Genomic DNA, 25,725 nt, shown 5'->3' on the forward strand with positions numbered 1-25,725 from the left:
CAGGATAACAAATATGATTAATTATAACATTAGAGCTAACAAATCTTTTGTGACTGCATCCAATTTCATTGGCTCTGTAGGTTACTTGAAGATTTTAAATAGTTTTCTTCAGTTGCAAAAGTTGCTGAAGAGTACTAACTACATTTTATATGTTTCAGATGTATCTTTATAGAAATTACTTGGTGGGAGTACACCAAAATTTATATAATGAGCACATTTATAGACATAAAATACTTGCTCTGAAAACTAGGCAATGAAGTCTATAACAGGCTACTAAAATACAGAAATTTGGTGAGTGAAAAATCCCTTAGTCGTGTCTGACTGTTTGTGACCCCATGGATTGTAGCCTGCCATGCTCCTCTGTCCATGGGATTCTCCAGGCAAGAATACTGGAGTGGCTTACCATTCCCTTCTCCAGGGGATCTTCCCAACCCAGGGTTCGAATCTGGATCTCCTGCATTGCAGGCAGACTCTTTACCCACTGAGCCATTTGATAAATTACACTTAATCATCATTCAGATATGTAATTTAATTTTTATTCTGTTCATAAAATATAGCATTGGTCAGTTAAATATTGTTTTTTGATTTTAGAGAAATATTGGGATTATTTTATAGTTTTGCCCATATTATTTTTTTTTTTAATTCTTCTTTTAAACATTTTTATTGAAGTGTTGATTTACTATGTTTCAGGAGTACAGCAAAGTGATTCAGTTATATATGCATGTATGTATGACTCTTTTACATACATACATATATATTCTTTTACATACATATATATTTTTTTACAGATTCTTTTCCATTATAGATTATTACAAAATGCTGCATATAGTTCCTTATGCTATACAATAGGACCTTGTACTATTCATTTTATATGTAATAATGTGTACCTGTTAACCATGCTCAGTAGCTCAGTCATTTCTGATTCTAGGCGACCCACAGACTGTAGCCTGTCAGGTTCCTCTGTTCATGGGATTCTTCAGGCAACACTGGAGTGACTTGCCATTCCCTTCTCCAGGAGATCTTCCCAACTCAGGGAATGAAGCAAGGTCTGCGGCATTGCAGGAAGATTCCTTTCTGTCTGAGCCACTAGGGAAGCCTATATCTGTTAATCCCAAAGTAAAAATTTATCCCTCCCCTCACCTTTCCCCTTTATTAACCATAACCTTATTTTCTATGTTTTTGAGTCTAGTTCTGTTAGGTTAATAAGTTCATTTATGTCTTATTTTTGGATCTCACATATAAATGATATCATATGGTATTTGTTTTTCTCTATCTGACTTCATTTAGTATGATGATTTCTACATCCACTTGTGTTGTTGCAAATAGCTTTAATTCATTCTGTTTTCTGACTAATATTCTTTTGTATATATGGACCACATCTTCTTTATCTGTTCATTTGTTGATGGGCATGTAAGTTGTATCCATGTCTTGGTTATTATAAACAGTGCTGCTGTGAACACTGGGGTGCATGTGTCTCTTCAAGTTAGAGTTCTGTCTGGATATATGCCCAGGAGTGGCATCTGTGTATCATATGGTAACTCTGAAAGGTTGTTGCGGAACCATGAAAAGACTCCAGGGTTCTTGGCCTCCGGAGGAGAAGAATTCAATCCGGGGCCAGAGACAAGGCTTGATCGCTCAGAGCTTTTGTGTAATAAAGTTTTATTAAAGTATAAAGGAGACAGAGAAAGCTTCTGACATAGGTATCAGAAGGGGGCAGAAAGAGTACGCCCTTGCTAGTGTTAGCAATGGAGTTATATACTCTCCAATTAGTTATTACAGTGAATCAAAAGAATGTCTGGAGATTGTAAAGACCTCACTAGACCTACTCCCATAATTTACATTTTAAGATAACAGAATTAGCCAGAAGGTTTTTTTTCAGAGACTGTCCTCAAGCAGAATACATTATTGTTATATAATCCTAAGGAATGTAGAGGGGAAAAAAAAGTTTGTCCTTTCTTCCTCCTTGAGAATTCCAGACCCCTCTCTCCTTAGGCACCCCTAGACTTCCTATCAACTTGCCTAGGAAATGACTCTCTCAACTCTATTTTTAGTTTTTTAAGGAACCTCCATACTGTTCTCCATAGTGGTTGTACCAACCCAAATAAGGTGGTATTGTATGGTGGTTTTTGATTTGCATTTCTCTAATAATTAGCAATATTGAGCATCTTTCCATGTGTCTGTTGACCATCAGTATGTCTTCTTTGGAGAAATGTCTATTTAAGTTTTCTGCTGATTTATGGTTGGGTTGTTTGTTTTCTGATATTAAGTTGTATGACCTGTTTGTATACTTTGGAAATTAGTCCCTTGTTGGTTGCATCATTTGCAGTATTTTCTCCTATTCCACAGGTTTCTTTGCTTTGCCCATATTCTTAAAGATCTTTAATGCTCTAGCTATTCCATTCTGGCTGAATTAAAAATTTTATTAGTTTGTTGTTGTTGTTCAGTCATTCAGTCGTGTCTGACTCTGCGACCCTGTGGACTGCAGCATGCCAGGCTTCCCTGTCCTCACCATCTCCCAGCGCTGGATCAAACTCATGTCCATTGAGTCAATGATGCCATCCAACCATCTTTCCCTCTGTCATCCCCTTCTCCTCCTGCCTTCAATCTTTCCCAGCATTAGAGTCTTTTCTAATGAGTCAGCACTTCACATCAGGTGGCCAAAGATTTGGGGCTTCAGCTTCAGCATCAGTCCTTCCAATGAATATTCAAGATTGATTTCCTTTAGGATTGACTGGTTTGATCTCCTTGTTGCACAAGGGGCTCTCGAGAGTCTTCTCCAACACCACAGTTCAAAAGCATCCATTCTTTGGCTCTCAGCCTTCTTTATGGTCCAGCTCTCACATGCATACATGACACTGGAAAAAAACCTAGCTTTTACATTAGTTTAAATCCCCAGAATTCATATATGGTCTAGTCATGTAAACGCTTAGATTGCAAGGGTCTATCTCTTAGGCAGTATAAGAAAGCCTTTAATAAATAAAACTATGCCAAAAGATTTTTGCTGTAATTCTTACATTAAACAAATATTGATGCCTTTATTTGTGTTCATTGAGCGCCAGAGTAACAATAAAGATACTGGAGCTAGAACCCTCAATTTCAGTTCAATTAATTGCTTTATCACTTATTCATCCTGTCACCTTCCTCAAGGTATTTAAGTTCTAAGTTTCAGAATACTCATTCATAAGATGAATAAAATAATAGTGCCAAGTGTATATAGTTGTTACAGAGATTAAAAAAATATTGTTTACAAGGCCAGTGCCTGGCCTAAATAAGGACTCATTTAATGTTGGCCATTATTACAGATTTTAGCCAGTGTCTTAAGTGCAGAACAACAAAAATATTTGTCTCAGTTAACAATTAGGAGAATATACATAATTTAATACCTTGAAAATGTAATGCTCATTTTCTAGTTAATATAGTGTAACAAAGTAGAAATGATTCAAAATTTAAATAGCTTATTCCATCCAGAACAAAAACTTGTTTCTTTCAAATATCTTAATCTGTAAGTCTCATGTAACTTTTTCTTGACAAAATTATTTTAATATCTTCATAAAATCCTGATACACCTTAGATAAAACCTACTTTCTCCTATTTACCAATATATTAGTACTTGAAATTATCTACAATCATGGAATTTATACATTAAACTTTTTAGTAAAACATAGGAAACATACAGAAAATGGACACGTTGATGAGTATTCAACTCAAGTTTTCTACAGAGTAAAACCCCCAGGAAACTACTGTTTAGCTCAAGAAACAGAATTTTACTAGCACCCCAGTATCTCCTACCACACCACCTCCTGGTCAGTAGCTTCTTAAAGTTAGTCACTATTCTGGCTCCTGTTAGTTTTGCATATTTTTCAAACTTATGTAACTGGAAGCCCACAGTATTCTTTTATTTCTGGATTCTCTTGCTTATTATTATGCTCATGAGATTTATCCACTTCTGTTGTCTTTATTTTCATTGTGGGTACTATTTAATTGCATGACTCCGTCATGATTTATTTATTCATTTGGTACTTGCAAATTTGGGCTAATTTCTAAATTTAGCTAGTATGATAATGCTGCAATGAACATTTTTATAGGTATATTTGTTAGGGGACATATGTATGTACTTCTGTTGGATTTATACCTATGAGTAGAACTCATGAGTCAGAGGGTCTTGGGAAATTTCTCAGTCAAACTGCATATATTGAGCTTAAGCAGATACTGTCCAAAGGAATATATTTTAACAGAAATGGGACTTAATGATTACCCATTTTATTGGTGGGAAAACAATGACTGGTGGCTAAGAACTTGTCAATAGGTCTAAGCAGTACCAGTCATAAACATGGGAGTAAAAAGAGATCAAATACCCACCATGTGCGAGACATGTTGCTAGCTGTTAGGGGTAAAATAGCAAGAGAAAGGAGCCTTGACCTCTGCTTTCATGGTGCACAAAATATAGTACAGGAGACAAATGTAAAATAAAAAGTCAAACAGACAGGTTTATAATATTAAACAAGTTGAGTTCTTTGAATAAGAGAAACATGACCCTAGGACATAATATAACACATAATATCATTTATTCTAAATTAGGAGTTCACAGAGGTCTTCGCTTAGGAAGCATGTTGAAGCTAATTTTCACGGACTAGATAATAGTCAAGTAGGAAAAGAGGAGGCAGAAGGATCTTCCAGATATAAGATGCAATGTGTACACGGAACTGGTGAGCATGTAAAGAATAGTTCTTATGACAAGACCTGGGGAGTGACTAGTGAACAAGGAGTTTGCAGAGATGGGCAGTGATAAGAACACACTTGGCCTTTAGCCATGATTAAAGATTTGGAATTGTTTCCTAAGAACAAGAAGTCATGGAAAGTTTTTTGTTTTTTTTTTTAAACTTCGAGTTGTATATTGGTGTATAGCCAATTAACAATGTTGTGATTGTTTCAGGTGGACAGCAAAGGGACTCAAGCCATACATATACATGTATCCATTCTCCCTAACTCCTCTCCCACCCTGGCTGCCAGAGCAGAGTTCCCTGTGCTATGCAGTAGGTTCTTGTTGGTTATCCATTTCAAATAGAGTGCGTATATATCGATCCCCAAATCCCTAACGATCTCTCCCACCCCTGGAAACCATAAGAACAGAAGGATTTCAATGTGGGAACAGGGAGAGGTAAAGAAAAGATCATGATGGCAGGAACAGACAAGACAAGGGCCAGCATGAATGCAGGGTACATAATCATAGAAGAGATGATGCTATTTCAGACAAGGGTGAGGCAGTGGATATGATGAGAAGCTGACTGATTACAGTGACATATGTAAAACCAATAGGACTCAGCCAGGAAATGGATGGGAGCTGTGCAAGTAAGCAACACATTAAGAATGAGTCCTGTGTTTCTGGTTTGCTCAGCAGGATAGATAGGCAACTGGCTAATCCTGGGAATAAAATAATCCTAGCTGTTGATATCACTAAATCTAATGTAACTTTTTACTTTTTCTTAAATTACTTTTAAATCCTGGAATTAAACTCAAGAACAAATTGACTGACTGTTTTTTGTCACCTTTGGAAATGCTGTTTCTTCTCCTGACACAGCCCCAGATGCTGCCATCAGCTTTGCATTCCTGGCATCTACCTCAAATCTTCAGTATTTTTAAATCTATTGATTGTGGATTTCAGCAAGAAACATATTTCTGGACGTGTTTAAAGATAATATCTGTTGTACATGCATATGAAGTAGATCAATCACAATCACCCACTCACTATCTACTGATCAATTTGAATGTTACTGAGATATTGTTATGAATTTCTTCTCATTTCATCTCCTAACATTAAACACACTCTATGAATTTGTTCTGGGTTTAGTTTTTTATCATAAACCTAAAGAAAACATTTCATCTACATGGAGCTGTCAAAGAGATGTCTATGAGTGTTTTGTTTCAGGTAAGAAGTACTTAACTGGATATATCTTCATAAACAAAAATGTCTCTAAATTATACATCTGCAATTTGAGATTCATTTAGTACATACTTTGTCATATTTAAGCTGTGAGTGATTCATATATTGTTCTAGTCAGATTATGTTTTGGATGACTAAAGAGTGTTTTTAAAAAGCTATAGTAGAAATTCTTGAGAAAAGAGTTAAGCATATATTTTATTTTCCTCTCCCCAACTCCATTTTTTCTTTCAAATTAATTATGTATATCACTGCCATATTAAATTTTCTAAAAATACATTGTGCATCATACCACCAATTCATTTCTTTCTACTTCTCAGAAAACTGGGTCTACCATATTCAACCAACTTCTTTATCTCCTTTATCCTCTGAAACTTGAACTTTTTTGCATTGCTCCCTCCCACCCTCACCAGGTCCTGAAAAAGCCAAAATGCCAGAACCTCTCCAAATATACCACCTATATCAAAGATAAAATTAAATATACAAAGCTGCAGTCATCAAGACAGTATGGTACTGGCACAAAGACAGAAATATAGATCAATGAAACAAAATAGAAAGCCCAGAGATAAATCCACGCACCCATGGACACCTTATCTTTGACAAAGGAGGCAAGACTATACAATGGAGAAAAGACAATCTCTTTAACAAGTAGTGCTGGGAAAACTGGTCAACCACTTGTAAAAGAATGAAACTAGAACACTTTCTAACACCATACACAAAAATAAACTCAAAATGGATTAAAGGTCTAAACATAAGACCAGAAACTATAAAACTCCTAGAGGAAAACATAGGCAAAACACTCTCGTACATAAATCACAGCAGGATCTTCTATGACCCACCTCCCAGAGTAATGGAAATAAAAGCAAAAATAAACAAATGGGACCTAATTAAACTTAAAATTTTTTGCACAACAAAGGAAACTATAAGCAAGGTGAAAAGACAGCCTTCAGAATAGGAGAAAATAATAACAAATGAAGCAACTGACAAAGAATTAATCTCAAAAATATACAACCAGCTCCTGCAGCTCAATTCCAGAAAAATAAAACGACCCAATCAAAAAATGGGCCAAAGAACTAAACAGACATTTCTCCAAAGAAGACATACAAATGGCTAACAAGCACATGAAAAGATGCTCAGCATCACGCATTATCAGAGAAATGCAAATCAAAATCACAACGAGGTACCATCTCACACCGGTCAGAATGGCTGCTATCAAAAAGTATACAAACAATAAATGCTGGAGAGAGTGTGGAGAAAAAGGAACCCTCTTACACTGTTGGTGGGAAAGCAAACTAGTCCAGCTACTATGGAGAACAGTGTGGAGATTCCTTACAAAACTGGAAATAGAACTGCCATATGACCCAGCAATCCCACTGCTGGGAAACCAGAATTGAAAGAGACACGTGTACCCCAAAGTTCATTGCAGCACTGTTTACAATAGCCAGGACATGGAAGCAACCTAGATGTCCATTGGCAGACGAATGGATAAGAAAGCTGTGGTACATATACACAGTGGAATATTACTCAGCTATTAAAAAGAATGCATTTGAATCAGTTCTAATGAGGTGGATGAACCTGGAACCTATTATACAGAGTGAAGTAAGTCAGAAAGAAAAACACTGATACAGTATACTAACGCATATATATGGAATTTAGAAAGATGGTAATGATGACCCTATTTGCAAGACAGCAAAAGAGACACAGATGTAAAGAACAGTCTTTTGGACTCTGTGGGAGAAGGCGAGGGTGGGATGATTTGAGAGGGTAGCATTGAAATGTGTATATTGTCATATGTGAAGCGGATTACTGGTCCAGGTTCGATGCATGAGACAGGGTGCTCAGAACTGGTGCACTGGGATGACCCTGGGAGATGGGATGGGGAGGGAGATGGAAGGGGGGTTCAGGATGGGGAACACATGTGCACCCATGGCTGATTCATGTCAATGTTTGGCAAAAACCACTACAATATTGTAAAGTAATTAGCCTCCAATTAAATTAATTAAAAAAAATAAATCTAACTTACATTAAGCCTTCCATCATTATTCCAACTCACATCTATCATTCATTTTTTTAGATATCTCAATTACACACATAATTATTACCAGTTTGCTTAAGCAATTAATTAGTTGGTTTACAGGATGATATTTACCATGAATAGATAACTATCTTCTCTAAAGCAAAGGACCTCTGTTGATATATTTCTGGGTCTGTATCACAATGCTGCCCATGTAGGGTCTCAATAAAGAGATGGTAAATTGATTACTTGACTGATTAATTAGAATACCTTGAGCTATTTATTAAACAAAATCTAGTCATTTTTGTACATTATTACATTATTATTTTCTATTATTTTCAAAGTTCTAAGTACCTCAGGTATAGAAAACTTTACAGTTATGTTATCCAATCTTTCCTTGTAATTCTGACTTGTAATTTTGTGGCAATTGGAGAAAAAGCCAGAAATGAAACCTAAAATGAAAGTAACTGAACCATTTGGAAATTCAAAGTTATTGAAAGAAAAAGCTGCAGAGATTAGTCACACTCTTATTGCAGTTCTGAAGCAGCATATGGCTGAATATTTCCTCATGAAGTTTGCTCACTGAACTCTGTAACTGAATATAAGCACCCCAAATGCACATCAAGAGTCATCCAACAACTGCCATTAACAATTATAGGAACATGTAAAACTCTAAACTTTCAGAAGTGAAAGTGAAAGTCGCTCTCTTGTGTCCGACTTTTTGCTACGGCATGGACTGTACAGTCCATGGAATTCTCCAGGCCAGAATACTGGAGTGGGTAACCTTTTAGGTAAACTTTCCCTTCTCCAGGGGATCTTCCCAACCCAGGGATCAAACTTGCAAAACTGAATAGCAATTTGGGAATGTGTAAACAGCAACATATATAAATAAATATGATGTGCATCTTAGAATGTGTTTATATATGATTGATATTAAGATATATATGGGATAGTTATCTAATATATTCATTTATTTTTCAATAATTATATATCATGCACTTGTCATGTGACAGGAAATATACTAGTGGCTAAAGAAACAAAAGTGACAAAAACAAAGACATGAACTGTGGTATGATAGAGCTTGTAGTATAGATGTGCAGAAAGATAAAACCTAAGAAAATACATGCAAAATGGATGAATATGGATTATTTCATTTATAGAAAATAAACAACTGTCATTATAGAAAATGACAAGCAGAACCAGAAGAAAGGCCTCTCTGGAAAAATGAAATTTAGCTTGATCTCTGAAGAATGAGAAGGAGCTAGCAGTGCAAAAAGATCAATTTATTATTTTCTTTATTAAATATGTTAGAGTTGTTAGGGTAAGACATGAAGCAAATGTTGTATGTCATGGGATCTTAACTTGTTCTTATTGTCCCAGATCAGAGTCTGCTCAACAATTCTATGATATGGGCAACTGCTTATATTCTGCTTACCAAAGTAATTATAGTTATAATTTCAAGAAGAAATAGAAGATTTTATGAACAAGAGTATAAATCATTATGCTCATAATTCTCTTTTCTACTCAAATAGAAGTACTCTTCATAATCATTCTGGTTTTATTTTTTTTTAAAATGACCTGGTGATTAAAGAATCACACTAACGTGTAATAACATTTATCAAAAATAACCGGGCTTGGAGTGAAGGTGTTTGTATTCCGGTTCAATCTTTATCATTCAATGACTGTGAGCTCTGAAATACCACTTCTTCTTTTTTTTTTTTTTTTTTTTTTTTTTTATAAATTTATTTATTTTAGTTGGGGGCTAATTACTTTACAATATTGTAATAGTTTTTGCCATACATTGACATGAATCAGCCATGGGTTTACATGTGTTCCCCTTCCCGGACCCCCCACCCACCTCCCTCCCCATCCCATCCTTCTGGATCATCCCATTGCCCCGGCCCTGAGCCCTTGTCACATGCATCGAACATGGAATGGTGCTCTGTTTCACATATGACAATACACATGTCTCAATGCCATTCTCCCAGAACGTCCCACCCTCACCTTCTCCCTCAGAGTCCATAAAATTGTTCCATGCATCTGTGTCTCTTATTCTGTCTCGCATGTAGGGTTATCGTTACCATCTTTCAAATTCCATATATATGCATTAGTATACTGTATTGTTGTTTTTCTTTCTGGCTTACTTCACTCTGTATAATGGGCTCCAGTTTCATCCATCTCAGTAGAACCGATTCAAATGTATTTTTTTTAATGGCTGAGTAATATTCCATTGTGTATATGTACCACAGCTTCCTTATCCATTCATCTGCTGATGGACATCTAGGTTGCTTCCATGTCCTGGCTATTGTAAACAGTGCTGCGATGAACATTGGGGTACACGCGTCTCTTTCAATTCTGGTTTCCTCGGTGTATATGCCCAGCAGTGGGATTGCTGGGTCATATGGCAGTTCTATTCCCAGTTTTTTAAGGAATCTCCACACTGTTCTCCATAGTGGCTGTACTAGTTTGCATTCCCACCAACAGTGTAAGAGGGTTCCCTTTTCTCCACACCCTCTCCAGCATTTATTGCTTGTAGACTTTTGGATAGCAGCCATTCTGACTGGTGTGAAATGATACCTCATTGTGGTTTTGATTTGCATTTCTCTAATAATGAGTGATGTTGAGCATCTTTTCATGTGTTTGTTAGCCATCTGTATGTCTTCTTTGGAGAAATGTCTGTTTAACATAGTTTTGGAAGTTTTGGCCACAGCAATCAGAGCTGAAAAAGAAATAAAAGGAATACAGATAGGAAAAGAAGAAGTAAAACTCTCACTGTTTGCAGATGACATGATCCTCTACATAGAAAACCCTAAAGACTCTACTAGAAAATTACTAGAGTTGATCAATGAATATAGTAAAGTTGCAGGATATAAAATTAACACACAGAAATCCCTTGCATTCCTATACTCCAATAATGAGAAAACAGAAAGAGAAATTAAGGAAACAATACCATTCACCATTGCATCAAAAAGAATAAAATACTTAGGAATATATCTACCTAAAGAAACAAAAGACTTATATATAGAAAACTATAAAACACTGATGAAAGAAATCAAAGAGGACACAAACAGATGGAGAAATATACCGTGTTCATGGATTGGAAGAATTAATATAGTGAAAATGAGTATTCTACCCAAAGCAATCTACAGATTCAATGCAATCCCTATCAAGCTACCAATGGTATTTTTCACAGAACTAGAACAAATCATCCCACTTCTTCTTGAAATAACTTAATCTCTTCATGGATACAATGAATACCTTGATCGTCTGAAGTTTCCCACCCATGTTCCTGAAGATCCTAGGATTTCATAGAGTGACTCAGTGACTGTCCAGCTGAGAAATGAGTTAGAGGATAAGAGGAATATGGTAGCAGGAACAGCTTTATGTTTCTCCTACTTCAGTATATATAATAAATAATGCCTAAGTTGTGACATTACAAATTTTACATTTTGGGATGCTGAGTGAGCTTTGACTAAAAGAAAAGGTTCTGTCTCTAAAATGACACTGTAAACCATTGGATTAGTAGATTTGAAGACTCTGTCTTTAAGCAACAATTTAAGAATCAGTGTTCTTCAAATCTAAGATTAAAAGTATCATTTACTTAAGACAAAACAAAAATAAACTTGATAATTTCCAGATGTTCCAGCATGACTAGTTTAAATCACTAGTTAAACTATTTTAGTTAAATCACTAGTTTAAATCACTTTTAAGTAAATAAATTTATGTGAAAAAATGGGTAATAAAGGTAGAGAAAGTTCGAGGCACAAACGATAGCGTTCGAGAACCAAGTTATGCTTCCCACAGGTCTTTGTGCAACATGTATCAACTACTTCCATGAATCAAGTCACTACTACCTTCAGCCACCTTCTCAGAATATTGACCATAAACAGAGGTGAAACAAGAATTTCACCTTTCCATGTCTATTCTCTGATTTTAAAGTCTCACTCAAATGAACTGTATGGTTATTTTTATGACATTAAAAGCAGGTAGAAATTGCAATTAAGTTTTTAAAACATTTTATTTGGTCATTCGTACAATGAATGAAATCCAAAGACCATGTTGTACACAGATTCCTTGAGAATTCCCTTTTTATCGGATCTATCAGAGAAGAAAATAGCATAAATGTGGTTACTTCTGGTTGGTAACTTTCTGTCAGAAACAATGGCGACAATATGAAAGAAAACCAATTCATAGCAATGGATCATTTTCAACAATATTAAAAATATATACCTATTTCCAATAAAAATCCTTGTAAAACAATAATAGAGCTTTTGAAATAAAGCCAGTTTCATTCATACAAAGTATCTGCTGTGAAGAGTATGTTATTGTTACATAACACTGAAAAAGAATTAAGATACGTAGGAAAGAAAATAGAAACTGTTTATCTTTAAAAATTGAATTACTAAGAATGTTTTATGCAAACTTATTCTCTGGAAAATATAGAGAAGGTGCATTTTTCTCTCTACCTCAAGTGATAAAATGTTCATCTAAAAGATCAGAAATGTTTTCATATTTCATATGAGCCCTTAAGAAACATCCTTTCTGCAAGTGAATGTTTTCCCTATTGGCTTTAATTAAGTTTAGAATAGTGTACCTAGATACTAAAAAATGAATGCAAATCAAATTACCGTTTAGACCAAGTTCTAATATTTCCCCTCACAGCTGTACTCGGCTTTCGATGTGTTCATGAAAAGTTCCTCTTAAATCAAATTTCTGATAATCAATCACACTTTAAAAGCACTAGGAGAATTTATTATTTAAAGGACTCTCCTTTCGGAGTGAACTGCACAACTAATAATCCTTGGAGGTAGGTACCACACAATCTTTAATTGCTTAAACCACTACAAAAATCTGATTTTATGCCTAACCCATCTGCTTTAAGTGCAAAGCACTTGATGCAAATGGCTCAAATATCTCTCAGTGTTATCTAGGAAGATGGTGTCAGTTAAAATTTTAAGAGAGTTTTTCACTCCTGCCCTTACTACATGCACCATCACTCACCAAAACTGTCCAAGGCATCTATCTGCTACCAGTGCTCTCCAGTCAAAGCCCACCAGTATTACAGCTGTCATTGAACAAATTAGGTTTATTATCCATAGCAGTGATAGACCACACTTGCCATGGGAACCATGGAATGACTAAATAAGAGGATGTTAGAAAGGACTTGTTACAGAACTTGGAATTATGTTAAGTGCTTTGGGGGAGAGTTTAAAGATATGAGACTTTGCTCGGAGAGTTTAAGATATGAGACTTTGCTCTGGACTGGATACTCTTAGGCAGCAGGGGTAGTTCTATGAACGAATATATTAATAAATCTTACCTAGAGGAGGAGAAGATTAAATCCTTCACCTCTAATGGGTGAAAAAGCAACAGTCCTTTATAATGGAGAACAAGGTGTCTGGTATTTCATGGTTTCAGTTCAGTTCAGTCGCTCAGTCGTGTCCGGTTCTTTGTGACCCCATGAATTGCAGTATTCCAGGCCTCTCTGTTCATCACCAACTCCCGAAGTCTACCCACACCCATGTCCATCGAGTCAGTGATGCCATCCAACCATCTCATCCTCTGTCGTCCCCTTCTCCTCCCACCCTCTATCCTTCCCAGCATCAAGGTCTTTTCCAATGTGTCAACTCTTCACATGAGGTGGCCAAAGTATTGGAGTTTCAGCTTCAACATCAGTCCTTCCAATGAACATCCAGGACTGATCTCCCTTACGACGGAGGGATTGGATCTCCTTGGAGTCCAGGGTACTCTCAAGAGTCTTCTCCAACACCACAGTTCAAAAGCATCAATTCTGCGGTGCTCAGATTTCTTCACCGTCCAACTCTCACATCCATACATGACCACTGGAAAAACCATAGCCTTGACTAGATGGACCTTTGTTGGCAAAGTAATGTCTCTGCTTTTAAATATGCTATCTAGGTTGGCCATAACCTTCCTTTCTAGGAGTAAGTGTCTTTTAATTTCATGGCTGCAATCACCATCAGCAGTGATTTTGGAGCCCAAAAAAATAAAGTCTGACACTGTTTCCACTGTTTCCCCATCTATTTGCCATGAAGTGATGGGACAAGATGCCATGATCTTAGTTTTCTGAACGTTGAGTTTTAAGCCAACTTTTTCACTCTCCTCTTTCACTTTCATCAAGAGGCTCTTTAGTTCTTCTTCACATTCTGCCATAAGGGTGGTGTCATCCACATATCTGAGGTTATTGATATTTCTCCCGGCAATCTTGATTCTAGCTTGTGTTTCTTCCAGCCCAGTGTTTCTCATGATGTACTCTGCATATAAGTTAAATAAGCAGGGTGACAATATACAGCCTTGACGGACTCCTTTTCCTATTTGGAACCAGTCTGTTGTTCCATGTCCAGTTCTAACTGTTGCTTCCTGACCTGCATACAGGTTTCTCAAGAGACAGGTCAGATGGTCTGGTATTCCCATCTCTTTCAGAATTTTCCACACTTTATTGTGATCCACACAGTCAAAGGCTTTGGCATAGTCAATAAAGTAGAAATAGATGTTTTTTTCTGGAACTCTCTTGCTTTTTCGATGATCCAGTGGATATTGGCAATTTGATCTCTGGTTCCTCTGACTTTTCTAAAACCAGCTTGAACATCTGGAAGTTCACGGTTCACGTATTGCTGAAGCCTGGCTTGGAGAATTTTGAGCATTACTTTACTAGCATGTGAGATGAATGCAATTGTGCGGTCGTTTGAGCATTCTTTGGCATTGCCTTTCTTTGGGATTGGAACAAAAACTGACCTTTTCCAGTCCTGTGGCCACTGCTGAGTTTTCCAAATTTGCTGGCATATCGAGTGCAGCACTTTCACAGCATCATCTTTCAGGATTTGAAATAGCTCAACCATCGCCTCCACTAGCTTTGTTCGTAGTGATGCTTTCTAAGGCCCACTTGACTTCCCATTCCAGGATGTCTGGCTCTAGGTGAGTGATCACACCATCGTGATTATCTGGGTCGTGAAGATCTTTTTTGTACAGTTCTTCTGTGTATTCTTGCCACCTCTTCTTAATCTCTTCTGCTTCTGTTAGGTCCATACCACTTCTGTCCTTTATCGAGCCCATCTTTGCATGAAATATTCCTTTGGTATCTCTAATTTTCTTGAAGAGATCTCTAGTCTTTCCCAATCTGTTGTTTTCCTCTATTTCTTTGCATTGATCACTGAGGAAGGCTTTCTTATCTCTCCTTGCTATTCTTTGGAACTCTGCATTCAGATGGGAATATCTTTCCTTTTCTCCTTTGCTTTTCGCTTCTCTTCTCTTCCCAGCTATGTGTAAGGCCTCCTCAGACAGCCATTTTGCTTTTTTGCATTTCTTTTCCATGGGGATTTTCTTGATCCCTGTCTCCTGTACAATGTCACGAACCTCTGTCCATAGTTCATCAGGCACTCTGTCTATCAGATCTAGTCCCTTAAATCTATTTGTCACTTCTACTGTATACTCATACGGGATTTGATCTAGGTCATGCCTGAATGGACTAGTGGTTTTCCCTACTTTCTTCAATTTAAGTCTGAATTTGGCAATAAGGAGTTCATGATCTGAGCCACAGTCTGCTCCTGGTCTTGTTTTTGCTGACTGTATAGAGCTTCTCCATCTTTGGCTGCAAAGAATATAATCAATCTGATGCCGGTGTTGACCATCTGGTGATGTCCACGTGTAGAGTCTTCTCTTGTGTTGTTGGCAGAGGGTGTTTGCTATGACGAGTGTGTTCTCTTGGCAAAACTCTATTATCCTTTGCCCTGCTTCATTCTGTACTCCAAGGCCAAACTTGCCTGTTATGCCAGATGTTTCTTGACTTCCTACTTTTGCATTCCAGTTTTTGGGTGTTAGTTCTAGAAGGTCTTGTAGGTCTTCATAGAACCATTCAACTTCAGCTTCTTCAGCGTTACTGGCCGGGGCATAGACTTGGATTACTGTGATATTGAATGGTTTGCCTTGGAAAGGAACAGAGATCATTCTATTGTTTTTGAGATTGCATCCAAGTACTGCCTTTCGGACTCTTTTGTTGACCATGATGGCTACTCCATTTCTTCTAAGGGATTCTTGCCCACAGTAGTAGATATAATGGTCATCTGAGTTAAATTCACCCATTCCAGTCCATCTTAGTTCGCTGATGCCTAGAATGTCGATGTTCACTCTTGCTTTCTCCTGTTTGACCACTTTCAATTTGCCTTGATTCATGGACCTAACATTCCAGGTTCCTATGCAATATTGCTCTTTGCAGCATCGAACTTTGCTTCTATCACCAGTCACATCCACAGCTGGGTATCGTTTTTGCTTTGGCTCCATCCCATCATTCTTTCTGGAGTTATTTCTCCACTGATCTCCAGTAGCATATTGGGCACTTACTGTTTAGACAGTGTTAATGTTCAGTTTGTGTTCAGGCATGATTGCACAGCAGTTTTATTTTTGTCTTGATCCATCATGCTCATGAGTTGCCATGTCTGATGTTGATGTTTTCTGAGTCAGTTTATATTCAACAGGGGAGCTCTAAGACATGACTGTGAACATCAGATCAGTCTGCAGAAACACCAAGTTATAGCTGCATATCAGGGGCTAGAATTCCCTTTCTCGGTGAAAATGTGTTCAGGCTTCAGCTTGTTGTTATTTGTTGTCTCATGATCATGCTTATTTTAAAGAAATTTATTTTCACTCCTCCAGAACCATCTTAAATAGATGCCTTTTCAAATTGAATTCCTCTCTTATCACTCACTTTTTCCTCTTACTTAAAGTAAGTCTGCAAGAGAGGCTTTTTGATTAACAAGTCCTTTTTTTCAAGTTATAAATAACTCTGGAAGCTATCACCTCAGATATGCAGATAATGCCACTCTAATGGCAGAAAGTGAAGAACTAAAGAGCCTCTTGGTGAAGGTGAAAGAGGAGAGTGGAAAAGCTGGCTTGAAACTCAACATTAAAAATACTAAGATCATGGCATCTTGTTCCATCACTTCATGACAAAAGAAGAGGGACAAGTGGAAGCAGTGACAGATTTTACTTTCTTGGATTCCCAAATCACTGCAGATGGTGACTGCAGCTATGAAATTAAAAGACACTTGCTCCTTGGAAAAAAAAGCCATGGCAAACCTAGACAGAATATTAAAAAGCAGAGGCATCACTTTGCTGACAAAGGTACACACAGTCAAAGCTATGGTTTTTCCAGTTGTCAGGTATGGATGTGATGGTTGGACCATAAAGAATGCTGAGCACTAAAGAACATGCTTTCAAATTGTGGTGCTGGAGAAGATTCTTGAGAGACTCTTGAGAGTCCCTTGGACTGCAAGGAGATCAAACCAGTCAATCCTAAAGGAAATCAATCCTGAATATTCTTTGGAAGGACTGATGCTGTGGCTGAAGTTCGAATACTTTGACCACCTGTTGAGAAGAGAGCTGACTCATTGGAAAAGACCCTGATGCTGTAAAAGATTGAGGGCAGGAGGAGAAGGGAGCAACAGAGTATGAGATGGTTAGATAGTATCACGGACTCAATGGATATGAATTCGAGCAAACTCTTGGACATAGTGGAGGATAGAGGAGCCTGGAGTGCTACAGTCCATGGGGGTCAAAAAGAGTCGGACATGACTTGGTGACTGAACAGCAACAACTGGAAACTTTATGGACAAACTGTTATTTTTACCTTTTATATGCAGGTATGTAAAAATGCACTTTTTTTTTTCCTAATCAGAGAGTTAAAGAAATTAGGAGTTTAGATGTCTTGATAGAAATGAAAATCTTCTATACTGTTTTAAATAGCGTTTTTAGTTTCTATTACCTACACTTGTAACATTGTAAAGCCATTCAACCATTCAAAGTTGATGTTTCTCCATTGTGAACCATACTAAGGTTTTTCTTAAGATTTTCCATTTCTAATTCAAGTTAGACTTAATTGCCTAGTGGACTCGATAATCAGTCACCTGTATTAACTGAATCCAGCAACACTGTATATCTAAAAGCAAGGACTTTTGTCTCTCACAATCAAGCATTAAAAGCATTAAAACACTAGAGCATTATACTAGAGAACTCAAAGAGAATAAGCAGAACAGAATGTTAGTAGGTTAGTTTGAGAGAAAAACAGGAGACAATGGAGCAATGATAGTTGCTTCAAGTCAGTGCAGTATAGTTTTCATTTCTGTTGATCCAGGGGACAAAAACCATGCACGATATTAGGCAGTTAGGTGTAGAATTCCTGTACCAAGAATTGGATTGGTGAGCTTACATGTCTATCCAGCCCAAGGCTTTGGGTTATGATCAGGAAACATAGTGCCTAGAAATATAAACCAGATAGTGCCTGGTTTATGGAACCATTATCCTAAGCCATTCGTGCACTCAATTGAAACACACATTTGCTAGGTGCCAGGCATTGTGCTAGATGCCAGTGATGTAAGTAGAGACCAAAATCGACAAAGTTATCTGTTCTTATGAAACCTATTTTATAACATACAGGCATAAGCTGTATAGAGGCCAGCATATAACTTAACACAATGTAAGTATAGACTGTAATAAAAGCCATGAAGGGAAGAAAGTGGTTTAAGAAGATGGGAAAATTAAGTCCATTTTAATAAAAATATTTAAATGTTGGATGGTTAGATAATAGGTTAATGAAGTAACAGGTAAATTTTTCTATTCTTGTTTTTTTCTTGGCTTATGTTTTGACTTTTACCTTTGATTCCCAAATATAGATAATTATCATTGGGATGACTGAGTAGAAGAATATAGATAAATCAATGTAAACAAATCTTTATTATTTAAAAAACTAGGCATCAAATCTGTTGAAAAGTTGTTTGACTTAGAGCATCAGCAACCTCTAATTCAGCACAAATATTAATCACAGACCACGATATCACCTGCTCAGGGTATTTTGTTTCTTTTTTTTTTCTTCTTCTTTTAAAATGATTTTATTGTTATGCTGTGGTTGCCAGTCTCCAAAGATGGCTATGAGCTATTCTTTTTTTTTTTTTTATTAAATAAATTTATTTATTTTAGTTGGGGGCTAATTACTTTACAATATTGTAGCAGTTTTTGCCATACATTGACACGAATCAGCCATGGGTTTACATGTGTTCCCCTTCCTGGACCCCCCCTCCCACCTCCCTCCCCATCCCATCCCTCTGGGCCATCCCATTGCCCCGGCCCTGAGCATTTGTCTCATGCATCGAACATGGAATGGTGTTCTGTTTCACACATGACAATATACATGTTTCAATGCTATTCTCCCAGAACGTCCCACCCTCACCTTCTCCCTCAGAGTCCATAAGACTGTTCTATGCATCTGTGTCTCTTATTCTGTCTCGCATATAGGGTTATTGTTGCCCAACATCATTCATTATTAGAGAAATGCAAATCAAAACCACAATGAGGTACCATTTCACACCAGTCAGAATGGCTGCTATCCAAAAGTCAACAAGCAATAAATGCTGGAGAGGGTGTGGAGAAAAGGGAACCCTCTTACACTGTTGGCGGGAATGCAAACTAGTACAGCCACTATGGAGAACAGTGTGGAGATTCCTTAAAAAACTGGGACTAGAACTGCCGTATGACCCAGCAGTCCCACTGCTGGGCATACACACTGAGGAAACCAGAATTGAAAGAGACACGTGTACCCCAATGTTCATCGCAGCACTGTTTACAATAGCCAGGACATGGAAGCAACCTAGATGTCCATCAGCAGTTGAATGGATAAGAAAGCTGTGGTACATATACACAAAGGAATATTACTCAGCTATTTTGTTTCTTATTCAAGAATTTTTTTTCAGTTTTTAGTGGAGAACTTATACTGATAATAACTGTGTTTATTTCTGGTTTTGTAAAAATGTCATTTCATGAAACACCAAGAAAATGGCCTACTATATCTTTATATGATCTTAAATATGATTCTTGCACTTAAAATATAAAAGCAACTAAGCAAATTCTATATCACAAAGTAGCATAGATAGTTGAATAAAGCAGAAGCAAATGTATAAATCCCATTTTGATAAGACTGAAAAATCTTTCAGTTAAATAGAGGAAAATAAAAACAGAAATATATATATATATATATTATTTCTTAGCAACACATAGAAGCAACTGTGAAATTGATTAAATGGGAGATTTAGACCTACAAAAACAAGATTCAACAACAAAAACAGCAAGATTCAACCAGAAAATCTCTGTTGCTTTAAATAAAAGCCAATAAGATAAGGTGGGATTGTCCCATGAGTCAACCTAAGCCAAAATCTTTTGTTTAAATACCAACCATAAAAATACTGTTCAATTTGAAGAATTCTGCTTCTCATAATGAGCACATGACTGACATTTTCAAAAGGTCCATAGGTTTCTCTCACATAAGCAACTTATAAAGTTGTTTTTTTGGTTTATTTTGAAATTTCATGACTAGACTGGGTTTTGGGAGAATAAGTAGTATCCAAAGAAACGGTTCACTTGAATTGTCATTAATCAAGCATCTGAATAGTTATCATTTATTTAACTCCCACAACAAATCTAGATGAAAGAAATAGAATTTGAGGCCAATCTATGCATCTTAACTATTTAAATTGAATATTTTCATCTCAATTTATTTTATATCCAAATATTGTCACCTGTAAAATGAGTATAAAATTAAGCTCAAGCATAATTTTATCTACAAAAATATCTTTCCAGTTGAAAAATTTGCCCCAAAAAAGTTCACTTTTTAATTATGTGGTTTTCTTTCTCTTCATTCTAAGAGTACATTATGATTTTCCCATAAAGCTATTTTTTAAAAGTTTTCATTGCTTTATTCCAATTTATCTATCTCTATAAATTTCTTATTGACTTTTTTTGCACTGCTGTGCATTAATTCACATCAGAGAATATTTCTTCTCATTTATGTGACACTAGAATTACTTGGTAATATTTGTTTGAAAAATGTTACAGAACTTACTTATTGTTAAATCCTTAGAAATCAAGTTTCAAAACTGTCCTTATGCAAATGAAATGAGAGCTGATTTGAAGAGAGTAACATCTGAGTTACTGACATTTTTAAAGCCTCACCTTAAGCCCTCTCTGCAGTCACACAATCTCTGTGAATGGTTGTCTAGGGTCTTCATAAAACAAGACTATGACATGCTGGAGGCTGTCAAGCATTGATGAGCATCTACGTAAAACTGATCAGACAGTGTAAGGCATCTGAAAATTTAATTAGAGAAAAAGAAATAAGGAACCATCACATACATGAAAATGGCTATAATCCACAATGTATTTTCTTATTTTAAAATTTAGGATTTGATTCTTAAAAGTCTTGAAAATGTTACATTAAGATATATTTAACTTCCTTGATATAGCCATAACTGTTTCCTAGAAAATAATTACCACCATTTCTCTTACATTTATTAAAAATAGGATTAATTTTTATTATCCTTCAAATTGAAGTATCCCTATGTAAATTTAAATAACATATAGATAAAAATTATCTAACCTTTCTTCTTAATTTTTAATAAAAAACATTGTTTACTTCAGATCTAAAGAGCACATGCATCAAAAAATATAGAGAATCTGAATTTTACTATGGTAGCTAAGAGAAAAAAAATAACCTACCTGTTTGTAATAATGAAGTAACAGCTCTCTTTAAGTTGAAAGATTCACACTCATTACATTTTTTAGCTTTATGGTAAATAAGTTTAATTTGTTTTGTCACAAGGAAAGAAGGAAGGAAAGGAGAGAGGGAGGGAGAGAAAAAAACAAATGGAAAAGAGGCTTCAACATATCAGGAAAAGTAGAAAGGTTTTAAGACACACAAAATCTTTATAGGAATACATTTGCTTCGGTGTTTCTCAATATGTGTTACATATATTACTTAAGCTAAATATGAACATTTTTATTTTAATATTTTTTTATTATAATGCCTATTAAAAGTATTAGTCTCTCAGTTGTGTCTGATTGTTTGCAACTTGCCAGGCTCCTCTGTCCATGGAATTCTCCAGGTAAGAATACTGAAGTGGGTAACCATTCGCTTCTCCAAGGGATCTTTCTGACCAGGGATTGAACCCAGGTCTCCTGCATTGCAGTTGGATTCTTTACCATCTAAGCCATCTGGGAAGCCCCCAAGTAGGAAAGCACTGAGAAATGCTGGGAGCATTTCTAATGCCTATTAGAAATAGCATTCTAATGCCTATTAGAAAAGTATAACTAGTGGATCAAACTAATGATTTAATGTATTTTAGTCCATAGCAGGGCTTCCCAGGAGGCACTAGTTGTAAAGAATCCACCTGCCAATGCAAGTTAGATGTAAGAGATGCAGGTTTGATCCCTGGAAGATCCCCTGGAGGAGGGCATGGGCAACCCTCTCCAGTATTCTTGCCTGGAGAATCCCATGGACAGAGGAGCCTGGCAAGCTGCAGTCCATAGGGCCACAAAGATTTGGACATGACTGAAGCAACTTAGCATGCCCTCATGCACTCCATAGAGGGAGCCAGAATTATTTAAGTAAAACAAGGAGTCACATCAAGTAAGATGCTGAATAAATCAATTTAGTTGATATGGAAGAAAATCATGAAGGTAGCCCACAAATGACTAAGGTATAAAAAACTTTCTATAAATCTGGTCTTCAGAACTGAGGATAATGTAATCATGAATAACAGACTTTTTCAATTTGCCCATTCTTTTTGACATGTTGGCTTTTTTGGTTTTGTATATTTTGTTGTCTTTATTTTATTTGTCTTAGGCATATTGCTTTATAGTTACAAGTGCCAAGTGTTACAATTATATTCAAAATTAGGAAGAGAAGGGAAGTTTTCTGTTTGTTTTTTTTTTCCTGAGTCTATGTTTTCTTGTTGTTGTTCAGTCACTAAGTCATGTCCGACTCTTTGTGACCCAATCGACTGCAGCAGGCCAGGCTTCCCTGTACTTCACTATCTCCCGGAGTTTGCTCAAACTCATGTCCATTGAGTCAGTGATGCCAACCAACCATCTTATCCTCTGTCGCCTTCTTCTTCTCTTGCTCACAATCTTTCCCAGCATCAGAGTCTTTTCCAATGAGTTGGCTCTTCCCATCAGGTGGCCGCAGTGTTGGAGTTTCAGTGTCAGTATTAGGAAATTAAAGCTTTACTTGAAGGCCCCCCCCGCCACCAGAAGATTTCTTCTTATATCTTATGGGCCAGAAAATCTTCATGTGGCTATAAATGACATTGAAAAAGTTGTACATGACAATTAGGAAAGGTGGAGATAGAGGTTCATTTAGATCAGTCATGATTTATCCCCTGATGTTGGACACGTTACTGTTCTTCAAAGAAAACAAAGCAAACATACAAACACACACATGCGCGTGCACACACACACACACACACACACACACACACACACACTCAAACAGCTGTGATTCTGATAGAAAACAAGAAAGGTAGAGTTGTGGATAAGTATTACATAAGATCCATCACATAAACCTTGCTCCTTCAAAGAGCTCTAAGTTCCGTGAGCAGAAGAAGATCTTCCTTTCTATTAATTTACTCAAGGCCATGAGAAAACTTCATTTTTAAGTACTGAATAATCTCATTTATTCCCCTATTAATTTATATTCATATTTGGAGAAAGAAGCATTTTATTTTTAGGGAAGAAGGGAGTGTCAACAGAAAAAAAAAGAAACTAAAAGAATGGACAGAAACTTTTTACCATGAGATTGACTTTAATCTTCACTACATGAAGGTGTCAAGAGAGCCATGTCTGATAGATTTCAAGCTTTGGTTACTGAATCAGAAAAGAAAACATCAAAAGAAATGGAGAAACAGAGGAAATTGCTTCAAATTTAGAAAGTTGTTTTATATATATTTAATACTTAAAACTCACACACTTTAATTTTTATATGTGTGTATTTGCTTTGGATTTTAAATTAAACATGAGTTAGAGTTTCAAATTATAAATACAAAGATTTTTTTTAGTTTATTAACACTTCTTTAAGTTCACAACTTTTATTGAACTATGCCAGTCTGCTCATAATCCCACCTAATTAAGTTTTCTACAAAGTCAAAATGTTGCATTTTTTAGTTCTGAAATTTCTAATTGATTCATTTTTAGACTTTATATTCCTCTCCTGAGAAACTCATGCCTTCACCCATTATGTCCATGTTTTCCTGTAAATTATTTAACATACTAAAAATGTTATAAAGGCTGTGTATGTCTGAGTCATCTTTGGATCTGTTTCTACTGACTCATTCTTCTCTTGAATATGGTGACATTCTGAAATATTCAAGATTATAGTAATTTTTGTAATATTATTATATTAAAAATTGATTGTATGATTTGTAGAGATGCTGCTGCTGCTGCTAAGTCACTTCAGTCGTGTCCAACTCTGTGCGACCCCGTAGACGGCAGCCCACCAGGCTCCCCAGTCCCTGGGATTCTCCAGGCAAGAACACTGGAGTGGGTTGCCATTTCCTTCTCCAATGCATGAAAGTGAAAAGTGAAAGTGAAGTCGCTCAGTCATGTCTGACTCATAGTGACCCCATGGACGGCAGCCTGCCAGGCTCCTCCGTCCATGGGATTTTCCAGGCAAGAGTACTGGAGTGGGTTGCCAGTGCCTTCTCTGGTAGAGATGCTAGATGCTGTTAAAACATCTTAGAATTTTTCTAGCACACATTTATATTCTTTACAGATCACTTTAATTTTGTGAACACTTTTATTAAACTTTGTTAGGGCAAGACTATTTTGCTTTTGGCTTTGATCCTTGGGCATGGCCTTTACTGCAGACTATTCCTAAAGTATGTCCCTTCTAAGTTTTCCATGGACATCAAAGTTTTATCAAACCACTTTAACTTGATGGGACTGCAACACAAAACTCTTATTCTCCAATGTGGAAAATAACAAATCTTTGTTCACATTTTAGACCTTCTATCAGTTGCTTTCTGCTGGTTTCCTTGAAGTTTTGCTCTGTGGATTTATACAAACTGAAAAATTTATGAGTATATTTGCAGATATGGGGACTTCCTTCTGTATGTAACAATTTTCTACCATTTTCTTCTCGATTTTTAATCTCCCTGGCAGTTTCACACTGTGATATCCAACTCTGCAGTCAAGATATCTTTCATCTTGAACCTTGGTCTACCCACACAGACTGGAGAATCCCCTCAGGGAAAAGTAAGTTAAATGCAGATCTCACCTGTGTGTGTGTGTACCCAGTTGTGTCCAACTCTTTGGGACCCCATGGCCTGCTAGGCTCCTCTGTCCATGGTATTTTCGGGAACCAATACTGGAGTGGGTTGCCATTTCCTACTCTAGGGGATCTTCCTCACCCTAGGAACTGGACTTGTGTCTCTTGCATCTTCTGCATTGGCAGACATATTCTTTACCACTGTGCTACAGTTATCACCTAGTTAATTTCATTTCAGGAGTTCTATGTCTACTTCTTACTGCTTCCAGTGCCTCTTTAATGCTTCAAACACTTTTAAAAACTTTTTTCTTTGGCAATTTTTAGTGTTTCACATGTGCAGAACTGAAAATTATACTTAAAGGCACAGAAAGAAGGAAAGATAGTTGTCAGGGCATAAATCCGCAGGTAGGTGTGTGTGTGTGTGTGTGTGTGTGTGTGTGTGATCAGTCATGTCCAACTCTTTGCAACTCTATGGACTGTAGCCCATCCCTCTCTCCATGGGATTTCCCAGGCAGGAATACTGGAGCAGGTTGCCATTTTCTTCCCCAGGGAAGCTTCCTAACCCAGGGATTGAATCTGCATCTCTTGCATTGCAGGTGAGACACTGGATGAAATCATAGGGCTGTTCCTTTTTAGCCTTAGGAAAATAAATAATGTGGCATTAAATTATGT

At 36.7% G+C, this 25,725-nt stretch overlaps 1 protein-coding gene across 1 annotated transcript in view; it reads left to right on the top strand.

Annotated features, from left to right (window-relative positions):
* LOC145520805 (uncharacterized) overlaps positions 1 to 25,725 on the top strand; it is a 210,770-nt gene that overhangs the window by 88,631 nt on the left and 96,414 nt on the right. The window contains exon 4 of the mRNA XM_081528270.1: positions 24,948 to 25,040. Coding sequence (XP_081384396.1) covers positions 24,948 to 25,040 — 93 coding nt within the window. The remainder of the gene's footprint in view (positions 1 to 24,947; positions 25,041 to 25,725) is intronic.

The sequence above is a fragment of the Giraffa tippelskirchi genome, chromosome 9, assembly GCF_054371585.1.
Source record: "Giraffa tippelskirchi isolate mGirTip1 chromosome 9, T2T-mGirTip1v1.2.pri, whole genome shotgun sequence".
Lineage (NCBI taxonomy): Eukaryota > Metazoa > Chordata > Mammalia > Artiodactyla > Giraffidae > Giraffa > Giraffa tippelskirchi.